At 37.6% G+C, this 12,161-nt stretch overlaps 1 protein-coding gene across 2 annotated transcripts in view; it reads right to left on the bottom strand.

Moving 5' to 3' along the window:
- The window catches only part of LOC150091487 (INO80 complex subunit B), a 53,929-nt gene that overhangs the window by 21,210 nt on the left and 20,558 nt on the right, over positions 1 to 12,161 (bottom strand). For both annotated transcript variants that reach the window (XM_090384172.1, XM_090384173.1), the window contains exons 2-4: positions 4,805 to 4,994; positions 2,292 to 2,344; positions 1,949 to 2,082 (exon numbers count right to left, since the gene is read on the bottom strand). In XM_090384172.1, coding sequence (XP_090240298.1) covers positions 1,949 to 2,082; positions 2,292 to 2,344; positions 4,805 to 4,994 — 377 coding nt within the window. The remainder of the gene's footprint in view (positions 1 to 1,948; positions 2,083 to 2,291; positions 2,345 to 4,804; positions 4,995 to 12,161) is intronic.

The raw sequence follows: 12,161 nt of genomic DNA, 5'->3' as shown, positions 1-12,161 counted from the left end.
TTACCATAAACTACTTTAAAAGTATTGCACGGACAAATCATAGTAATAAGAAGTCCTACTTTTTGCAATTTTGGAAAAACCAGAATAGCATTAGCTATTTTATAATTTCAATATTCTAAGTTTTTTTATTCACTCCAAGCTGCAACGGTCGAGTGAATTCTTCAAAGCTTTGTATAATCACGACCCACCTCAGGGACCGCCAGCAACAGCACTCTCGATCGACCCCCCTGAGGTCTCCATGGTCGATGTTAAGCCTACAGTAGAAGTGAAAGCAGCCATACAATCCCTGAAGAATGGCAGGGCACCAGGAGTGGACCAAGTCACCACAGAAGCGATCAAAGCCGGGGGAGATGTACTGCTTCGCCGACTACACTCACTCCTCAAAACCATCTGGTGCACTGAACAAATTCCGCTAACATGGAGGAAAGCCATTATCGTACCGATCCACAAGAAAGGTGATAACCGGGACTGCAAGAACTACCGTGGCATCAGCCTCCTTTCCATCATCGGAAAGGTCTTTATGAAGATCATCCAGTCAAGACTGCAAAAACATCACGAGCAAACCAGTCGAGAAGAACAGGCAGGATTTAGACCCGGGCGAGGATGCTGTGATCAAATCTTTGCCATTCGTCAGCTGATGGAGGAGAGGATCCGGTGTGGACAGCGAACCGTCATTGTTTTCATTGACTTTAAGTCTGCTTTCGACTGTGTCCATCGGCCTGCCTTATGGAAACTACTAGAGGTTGAACATGTCCCTCGAAAAGTCATCATGGAAACTACTAGATGTTGAACATGTCCCTCGAAAAGTCATCATGGAAACTACTAGAGGTTGAACATGTCCCTCGAAAAGTCATCACACTCCTCCAAACTGCATACAACGGTTTAACCAGCCAGGTGCGCATCCAGAACGATTTATCTGAGGAATTTACCATCCAAACTGGAGTCCGCCAAGGGGGATGTAGCCTCCCCGTTGCTTTTCAACATCGTGGTCGACACCATTATGAGGCAAGCATTCAGAAACAGACAGGGCATACAATATGACAAGGATCACTATGTGACTGACCTGATGTTTGCTGATGATAGTGCTATCCTTGCCGGTAACGACGCTGAAGCCACGGACATCCTCTATGACATTGCCCGCATTGCCCGGCCATACGGTTTGAAGATCAATGCTGGTAAGACAAAGGCCCTGACAACAGATGGGTTGCAAGCCACCATCTATCTCGAAGGCGTCCAGATCGAGCAAGTGCAGGACTTTAAATACCTTGGGTCGCTGGTCCAGGAGAAGAAAGTTGCATCCACCATGGAAATCCACAGCAGAATTGGACAGGCGGCCACTGCGTTCGCCTCACTCAAATGGTGTCTGTGGAAGAGGACCAACATTTCCACAAAGACTAAAATCCGACTCTTCCGGACTTTGATCCTGCCCATTCTTCTTTACGGATCGGAAACATGGATTTGTCTCAAGTTAGATTTGAACAAACTTGAGGTATTCCAAATGCGATGCCTGCGGCAGATCTTGGGCATCTCTCTTCGCGACCGCATCACTAATGATACCATCCGCGCCAGATGCCAACAGCAACCAACCATTGCCGACCAAATCCAGAAGCGAAGGCTTAGATGGTTTGGCCACGTATGTAGAATGGGCACGAACAGAATACCATCCACACTCCTTTGGAGACAACGACCCACCCAATGGAGCATCCAATGGACCGTGCCTAGGAAAACGTGGGCCAAGCAAGTGGAAAATGACTTGAAGAGCCGACGTCTCGACCTTAACCAGGCCAGGACTGACGCCATGGATCGTAAGGTATGGAAGAACATCACAGAGCAAGTCCGAAACCCTGCGGCACCTACAGCAGCATACTGGTTGCGTGGCCAACCGCCTCCCCCAGCTGCCAGCTAAGGACCAAAGAAGAAGAAGAAGAGAAGTTTTTTTATACCATACCTGCCTTGCTGTCATCAACGTTGGATCTTTCATTCGCTTTAACTCTTCATCTACTTCTTCCAGTCTTCCAGATTCTACAGCTTCAAGCCAAGCTTCTTCTTCATCAACATCACTTTCTACCTGTGGCTGACCACCTAATGTTTATCAAATTAAAATTACAATTAAAACTAAGAAACTGTATGTGACATACACCCAACAGATATATGTCACATGGTGAATAAATGAGAAAATTAAATTCTAACCTATATAAATAATATAGGCAATTTTTATTTTAATTTTATATTTATCATTTGACTCAATCACTTTAATATGTAAGAAATACATATGATTTTTAAAACCTTACCGACACTCTGGGAATCTTCACTTGATGGATCTGGTATTTCATTCTTTGCAACACTATAAAAATAAAATTAACTATGCAAAATATTGAATATCACTTAAATATATAATCTACTTTAAGCTACTATAACAATTCAACACTGGAAAAAAAACATTTACAGCTCTTGGGAATAACTGCATTGCAAAATGAGCACCATAAAGCAAATGGATACAAATTGATCAATATCTTAATCTTCAAATGGAACTAGCAAGCCCATAAATACTTTTAATTTAAATAATAATTACTATCAATTTTTCACATTGATTCATTAATATTATGTATCCTCTTGTATCAATACATGTTCTATATATGTTTCCTTATTTATTACTTCTCTGTGTACTGCATCAATAAATAGAAACATATGAATTCTAAAGATCTTTGTGATGTGATAGCATTCCAAGTTATCCTTTATCCAAGGGAAACACAAACAGTTTAATCTTTTTTTTTCTTTTTTATATATTTTCTTCTTTTTTATATGCAGTATACCCTCCCTTTTTATATGCAGTAAACGGAGTAACTGGGTAAGGTCTTCCAGATTAGTGAAGCAAAAGATAGCCCTTTTGCTTAACTAATCGTCACCAAAAGATTTATCCATCAATAGATGGATAAATGTATTGTCTTTTTATACATTTACCAGGTGGCACTGGAGCCACATGCCAATGCCACTTGATCATTACTATGAATACCACTTAAATACAGCTTCTTCCAGCAACACTCCTTTTAGTTTTTTTAATGTATGTCTATTTTTTTTAATATACTGCTTTTATTGTCTGTCTATTTGATACTCTGCCTTTATTTTTCTTTTAAAATTTTACAGAATTTTAAATGAAATGTCTTTATAGATTCTTTTTGTTTTTTAATATCTGACACAGCCTGTTGGCCAATACCAAATTCTTCAGCAATTTTTTTTTCCCAGGAACACCATTTTCAAGTTGTTCTATCACTCTGGGCTTGTTAATGATAGTTAAAGTGTTTTCTTTTTATTTCACTTTTTAATTCTTTAGAACCCCTGATTATATAAAATGTTAACTTATGTACATATAAAGAAGTAAGCAAATGAAGCAATATAAGCAATAACATCCGTCCGACTCAGAGTCAACAATGATACTGAACAACACACAAGACAATGTAGTGTATGTTCCGTCTCTCTCTCTCTCTCTCTCTCTCTCTCTCTACAGTCAATTGGTGCGCAGTGAGAGTTACTCATGTGCCTTCCTAAATCCATGTGTCTTTCAAAGTACTCAACTGTGAACACAATTTTTCATATTTCAATCCAGATTAACTGTAACCAGATTAGCAAAGGTTTACTGTAGTTTGATATAGTCTGAGAAATATGTTCTTGTTTATACTCTGGCATGACCACCAGGTCAGTGGAGTTTACAATAAATCAATCAATACAAATGTTAATTGTATTTAGCAGTCATGGGCTCGAACTCTGGTCCACTCAAAGAGCATGTGCTACTGCACTCGCAACCACTTGGCTACATCAGGCCTATGCTCACACTGGATTGAGCATATTTCTGTCTATACTGCAAGGACAATGTTGTTCCTCCTGTGACAGAAACAAGAGCTTGGGTTTAGGCTTTTGAGAAATTATTATATTATCCACAAGTTGTAACTAGAGTAATTAATATCATTTTTAATAAAATAACATCACCCAATAGGTGAGTCTATTATTCATTAAAAACTTGAAGACACTGTTATGCTCAGTTTCAGAACTATTTGATTCCATCATCAGATAACAGGTAGCCACAACTGACAACCCTGTGCAAAGTGGTGAATAAATATATCTAATATAAACAAGCAGTCAAGTGGTGTTCAGAAGAAAAATCTTTGAACACCTAAATCAAATCTATGGATATTGAATCTGAACAAGCTTGGCTGCTCATTAGATTCAATATCTATTTCTATTTCCATATATTTACTGTACTATTTCCATGCTAATTTACTATTCAAATTCATTTTATATGATAAAAATATGCCTTTCCAAACTATCAGGAATACAGACTCCCAGTAAAACATGGTGTGTATAGAAAAAAATTATTCATGAATGAATTCAATATTAAGTTTTTTCAAGAATGTATTACTTGTGTTAATTGAAGCAGGGGTATTTTCAAATGTTATCATTTCTATGATGATAAAAAAAATATAAATATATATAAAAAAATTATTTAAATGAATTGGCATTTCAGAATAAACAGGTCATTATTTATTAAAAGAACTATCCCTTGAAGAACCAAATTATATCTAATACTTTTTAAACCTCAGTGCTGCAAATGGAAAGTATGTCCCATTTAAAAAGAATTTTAACTTATCTTGGATTCATACCCGTTAACTTGAGAACACCAAGCTGATTTCAAAATTTAGACTAATACCCAAGTACAAGGTGAGATATGGGCTTTTACAGTTTGTGAATAGACAGGGTCGCACTGTCTTAGATCCACTAACCAAAATACTATTTAAATATCTTATCTTACCTCTTCTCCCCAAAAGTCTGTCCTCCAATTTTAATTTTCAACTTTAAAGATGGCTTAGATCCTTCTGAAGAAACTTCAGGGCTTCCATATCCAGATCCTTCATCAGCCTCTTGCTCAGCTCCCCTTTTTCTCTTATGCTTTTTGTGCTTATGTTTTTTATGCTTCTTGGGAAATGGCGTACCAATAACATCTGTATAATATGTCTAATTAGTCACAAAATTAATTAAAAAATAACCATATTTATTATAATTTATATACGATAAAATAAATGTTCAAAAAAATAACAGACTATATTAACAATTCAACATTAGTTAAGACACAGTGATACCAACATTTTCTGCAAAGCATAATCACTCTACCCTTCGGATAAATCACATGTATCAGAAGGTATATTATTTATCCTGTGGGACAGTCAGAATTCCCTAATCCACAGAACTTCAACACAAACTAATCTGCCCCAACAAATGATTTTAATGCAAAATTCAAATTAATTAAAATTTTAAAACAAGTTAGATAATATACAAACTCCATTTCATCTCAGACATATTCAATTACACTAATCAACAAGGTTTTTGTAACAGAAAGACAATTAACTTTTAAAATTAATTCTTATGTTAATTCCAAACCAGAGCAAAAAAAAAAAAAAAAAAAAAAAATTATAGAGCTCTCAGTTTTTTGAAAACAAAAGCAACAGCCAATTTTCATCATAACATCAGAAAACATGCAACATTTACTAATTGTTAGTGAAACAAAGAGGCAGAGAGAGTGATTCATAATTATGAGAACCTGTTATTACAAGTTCATGCATATTAGCCATTAATTCTTACCATGTCAAGCCAATGCTGCGCTTTAGTGTGAAATCAGACTGTGTGTGTGTGTGTGTGCGTGCGTGCGCGCGCGCGCGCGTGCAGACAGTTCACATCAAATCTCAATGTGTCTATAGCAAAACAAAAAAATTAAAAATTCAATGAGGTTTACACAGGATGATTTGCAGCATATAATAATAATAAAATTCTTTATTCATAGAAATGTAGTAGGACATGATTCCTGCTACAGGCAACCAGAGGAATCTAACAATTAACTGGATACATTACATTAAGTACATACAAAACTACGTAAGTACACAGCAAATACATAAAGTGCTAATAGCTCATTTTCATCAACATAAAGCTAACATAATCAGATTTGAATTAAAGCTAATTACAATTTGAGCTGGTTCTTCTTAAATAGTGATTATACAGGGCTTATATTATATTATATAGATTGAGACAGTCTGGAAATCTTTCACTGGGAGTTATTACTAGTTCCGCTGACAATTGCAGGAATGCTGACGGCACTTGACTATGGATTTGCGCTTTTCTTCTCTGTAGGCAGAATCTCTGGACCACAGATCCAAATCAATGTTTGCACAGTTCAGCGCGCCGATGATGGCCTTTATTAGCTGGGTCATTCCAGGGCAAATGGCCTAGGGGTCCCTGCTCGACCATCTTCAATTCTGTTGAAACTTAGTGTGAATGTTTAAAAAGGTTTCAAATGAAGCTGTGCAAAATTTCAGTTCAAAATATAGTATGCTTGAGGCACCAGCAACTTTTTTGTGTAGGTCACTTGTTATGCGGAATAAATCACAAAAATTTTCAAAGTTTTGTTTTAAGTGTTAGTGTTGCACAACGGTGAGAGGTAGTGCTCTGAAACTTGGTAACTTTTGGCAGAGAATTCAAAACTTTTGGTGTCCAGGCTCAAAATCCATATTTTTTACAATGCGGTCTAAAACTGGCACCAAAATTTGTTGTGATAAATTTAAGCAAGAATTTTGAAAGTCATAACTTTGAAATAAAAACCTTTGGTACCTTCTTCTTTGGACATTCCGCTTACCAACTGCATGAATTCAGCCTAACTAAATATCAGCTCTTATATTTGTTTTCTGGCTGAGATATTTTCCTTCAAAGATTGACTCAAATTTTGAAAGTTAAATTTTACCTATCTTAAGGGGAAAATATCTTAATGAGGGACATCTTCAATTCTTTGTGTTTTTGCCACTACTGAAAAGAGCAGAGTTTCAGCTACAAGGATAATGGTTTATCTGTTTTGTGTCTTTGCACTTAAGGCCTTAAAATTAAGCCTAAACGTCAAGTAGTTTTATGTGCCATATTATTATTTTGTGAGATCTTTTTTTTTGCAGGACACTTCCTTAATCCTGCCTAATGTTTAGAATAATCTAGAAATAGAGTATATTCTAGAATTCTGGAATATTCTAGAAGAATACCCAAGAATTACAGAATATTCTACAATTCCAGAACATTTTAAAATATTCTTGAATCCATCCCCCTCCCAAAAAAAAAAAAAAAAAAAAAACTCCTGAACATTCTAGACCTTTGGAATATTCTAGAATCATACAAAAAAAGTATAAATAGCTGATATTTGAACTATGCTGTTATTAATGTGTTTTATCTTCATGATGAACAGTTTGTTTATTTTGTTCCTCTATTTTTTATTGTTTGACTGCAACTTCCTCAAGTTGAGGAAGGATGGTTGCAGGACATATGTGCAGAAGTTTGCCTTCGGCCAGCAGGTGGTTGATTATTGGAACAGGCTTCCATCTGTTGTTGTGGGGATGTGAGGGGAGGGGCAGTTTGAATAAATTCAAGGAGGAACTAGACAAATTCTTGGAGGGTGTAGATAGGTGAAATGTGTATTATTTGTGTGTGGGTTTTTTTTTTTTTTTGCTGATGTTATATAAGCATGCTTTCTTACATCATCTGCCACTACTACTACTAAAGGTGCTGGTTTTGGATAACATATTATGATGTCATGATATTACATCAAAAGTGGACATATGCATTGGAAGTGTACAGGCAATAATTCATGGACACATTGTTTAAGAAAGTGTGTGCACAGCAAGTCACAAATATGCTGATGTTGACGCAAAAGGCATAACACATTGCTATTTCTGCCAAACATCTGAACCAGTTCAAACTAGTGGGAAATGCATTTCTTCAGACAATACAGACTTGTAATAAGACATGAGTACACTACTTCACTCATGTCTCATCACTTCACTCCAGAATCACTGAACATCAGAAAGAAGTCCAGAGTGAAATAGCACCACAAGGGATCTACATTAGCTGGCATAAGTGCCTCTTTTGGAATTGAGAAGGGTCGATTTTTGTCAATTTTCTGCCATCTTAAGCAATGTTTAATGCTCAGTACCACAGCAAATGGCTTCTAAATGATCTGCATACAGCAGTTTGCAAGAAAAGACCTGGGATACTATCAATGGGAATCATTCTAGCACAACAATGAATATTAACATATGGAAAATTCGACAACAATAACAGTGACAACCTTGGGCTGGGTAATCATGAACCATCCTCCTTACAGTCAGATTTAGCCCCCAGTGATTATCACTTGTTCAGGCTAATGAAGGAATACCTGGGAGAGCAGAAATTCAAGGCAGATGACAAACTCAAATGCAGTTTCCTAAACTGGACATGCACTCAGCCTACTTCTTCCTATGCTGATGGAATCAGTGCCTTGCCAATGCGATGGATAAAAGAATGACAGTATCTTGAAACACAGTAATAAGTTTCACAACTCTAGTATGTATGTACATTTTTCAAAAAGGCAATGTCTAGCTTAACCTTGAACCACCATCATATACGGACATTGTAGTCTATATAGAAGGCCGCAATATCAGTTGAACAAACAGGCATAACTCTAAAAATAACTTTATTTAATAGTATAAATAATGCAGTTTTACTTCTGAAAAATTCATAGTCAAGTAAATATGCTCTCTCATCAGTTACACAGCTTTCTGATCTATGATTAAAGCTGTGTAGCATGACTAACAATTTCAACTTGAAATAACTCAACAAAAGAGTATGCTGGTAAAGTCTTACATTTCAATGTTGCACAAAACAGGATGATACATTCTCGGGACACTTAATTTTAAAATGAATACAAAAATCTGAAACAACTGGTAGTGTACTCTTAAAAACATGGTCGTCTGTATCCAGTTTATATGTCACAACACGTGGAGTGAGGGAAGGCTACACCCAGTTTTCGTTGTTTACTATATAAATATTTAATTGTAGTAGAACATCTCTGATAGAAATGTTTGTCATCAAGGCTTAAAATATTCCACTGCCAATAAATTCATCTGCAAGCTAAATTTTCCCATTTAAATTTTTGCTAAGCCTTCTTTCATTTGTTACAAGTAATTATAATAATTATAAAAAAAATTGTAATAAATGCTGAAAATGTTCACCTTATGAATGGGACTCATTTCATGATATTTGATCATGCCTCTTGCAATGTGTGAATGTCTATGTTCACAATTCTGTATATTGGTTTCAATTCCTCTAATATGTAGTTATTTTTCATAAACTTTGTCCTTCAGTCTTTTTCTTCTTCTTTGTCCTCGCCTTCTTCCCACGTTCATATGGGGTCGGCATTCCCTTCCTTAATTCTCTTCTTCCATTTCTTTCTAACCAGGGCTTCCTCTCTCCTCCATCTTTCAAATCCTCTGCTACCTTGTCCTTCCATCTCAGTTAGGTCTCCCCCCTTCCTCTTCCCTATCACCTCCAGCTTTTCACACCTCTTCCTTACATACTCCTCACTTCTTCGTTCCACATGACCAAGCCACCTCAACCTAGATTCCTGTATTTTTTCACTCAGAGGCCTCACCTTAACCGTACCTCTAATGTAGTAATTTCTTAACCTGTCCTTCCTCGTCACAACACACACCCATCTTAGCATCCTCATCTCCGCCACTTCCATCTTCTTCTCCTGGGCCCTTGTAATCGCCCATGTCTCAGCACCGTACATCAATGTGGGTCTAACCACAGTTTTATACATTCTTCCCTTCATTTTACAATTAACTTTCTTATCACACAGAACCCCACTCATTTTTCTCCAGTTCAGCCATCCACATTGCACTCTGTGCTGTATTTCTGCACTCAATCCTCCACCCCTCTCAACGTTCAATCCCAGATACTTAAATTTCGAAAAAGATGGTAGCTTTTCCTCCTGCAGTTTTATAGAACTCTCAACTTCTCCATTCAATACCATATATTCTGCCTTTGTTCTACTTATCCTCATGCCTCTATCTTCCAATGCTTTCCTCCATTCCTCCAATTTCTTCTGTCTTTCCTTGGGATGATTCGCACAGCACAATATGATCTGCAAACAGCATACTCCATGGTGCTCTACTCTTCACTTCTCTCACCAACACATCCATTACCAGATCAAACAGATATGGGCTGAGAGCTGATCCCTGGTGCAGTCCAACTTCTACAGAGAACCCCTCAGTCATACCTACACTGCTCCCTCCTACATATCCTTCACAAGCCTTACGCACTTTTCCGATGTACCCTTCTCCCTCATACATCTCCATACCTCTTGTCTGGGCACTCTATCGTATGCTTTTTCCAGGTCTATAAACACCATGTGCAACTCTACTCGCATCTCCCTGTATCTTTCCATCACCTGCCTTAAAGCAAAGACCGCATCTGTTGCTCCTCTTCCCAGCATGAAACCAAACTGTTCCTCTCCTATTTCCATCTCCTGCCTTAACCTTCCTTCCACAATTCTTTCCCAGATCTTCATCGAATGAAACATTAACTTTATTCCCCTGTAGTTCTCACATTCCTGCACATCACCCTTTCCTTTAAAGATTGGCACAAGTATACTTTCCCTCCACTCATCGGGTATCCTCTCCTGCTGCCACAGTTTTTCCATCAAGTCCCATAGGATATCGATCCCTTCTTCTTCCAGACTACTCCATACCTCTACTAGTATCTGATCAGCACCTACTGCTTTCCCTCTCTTCATTTTTCTGAGTGCGCTTTCCACTTCTTTCCTGCTTATGCCTTCCACTACTCTCACATTCATCTGTCCATCCTCGCATAGTGCTCTTGGGTTTTCCTCATTTAATAGCTTTTTAAAATAGTCTTTCCACCTTTCCTTAACCTTCTCCGGATCCTGTATAACTACTCCCCTCTCATCTTTTATCTGTTTTATTGATGAGAAGTCCTTCGATGACTTATCTCTCGCTTTGGCTATTCTCATCAATTGCCTATCTCCCTCTTTCCTTTCCAGTTCCCCATAGGTCTCGTCCACTGCCCTCGCCTTTGCTATTGCCACAGCCCTTTTTGCCTCCTTATTTGCTGTGGTATATACTTCTTTATCTTCCTGGCTATCTGTTACATCCCATCTTTTCTTCATCTCCTTCTTTTGTTTTATCACCGACTGCACTTCCTCATTCCACCACTAAGCCTCCTTTCCCTCCGGCGTCCCCTTTCCTGATGTTTTCCCCAACAACTCTTCACCAACTTTCCTTAGAAACAACTATTTGTTTCTTAAGGAAACAAATAGTTGTTTGTTTGTCCTTTGTCAAACAAACTTTGACAAACTTTGTCCTTCAGTAAGCCCCACAAATAATAATCTGGCAATATCAAATCTTGGCATCTTGGGGGAGACAAAATTAAAAATAAAACAATCGCTGAACAAGTCTCTTAGCATTGCTACTGTTTCACTGTATGTGTTACAAGTTAGTTAATGTATGCAGTGCATTACTGTTCACTCATGTTAGCAATTATTTTTATTTATTTATTTTTTTTAATTTAATGGTGTATGTGCAGCCCCAGCCAACCTATGGCATTTCTGCATTATTATATATAGATACCATACAGATAAAGGCCAGTCAGTACAGTGGTGTATGTGTATCATAGTGTGGTGTTGGGTTGGGTTCTGTTGTTCATAATGTATGACTGGCCACTTCACTTGGTCCACCCCAGCAAGCTGCAACAAACCAGTTACCAACCCTAGTACAGGGAGCTGGGCCAGCGATCTGCCATCTAGCACAGGTAATAATATATGAATATATTCAACATATCCAGTGTTAACATACTTATAGCAATGTGAGTATGCAGAAGAAGAAAAGAGAAGATAGTAATAGCTAAAAGAAAAACAGGAAAGAAACACAATGTAAAAAGAAGAAATTAACAGGAAAAATGGAGTACATATACCAGCAATTCCTATGACATCCGTTTCAACTCAGTAAAAAGAGTCTGTCCTTCCTTTAACATAAGCCAGGCCTTCCAAAACAGTGAACACAAAACACTGCACTGAGTGTGTCACACAGCGACACACACAGCCAATCAACTAGCACAGGTTGGGTCAGTATTCATTTTCATACATTCAGTGTAAGAGTAGCCATCTATTACACAACGTGAACAAGTTTGTTTCTTTGAATGACATCCTGCATATGACCATACCTTAGACCAGCGTTTCCCAAACTTTCTGAGCCCACGCCTCCCTTGACCTGTAAAATTTTCCCAGTGCCTCCCTTGAAGTAAAA

This window comes from Mastigoproctus giganteus, chromosome 1 (assembly GCF_048544385.1).
Source record: "Mastigoproctus giganteus isolate SK-2022 chromosome 1, ASM4854438v1, whole genome shotgun sequence".
Taxonomy (NCBI): Eukaryota; Metazoa; Arthropoda; class Arachnida; order Uropygi; family Thelyphonidae; genus Mastigoproctus; species Mastigoproctus giganteus.
The sequence above is the reverse complement of the archived record's forward strand: the minus strand, read 5'-3'. Positions and strand labels throughout refer to the sequence as shown.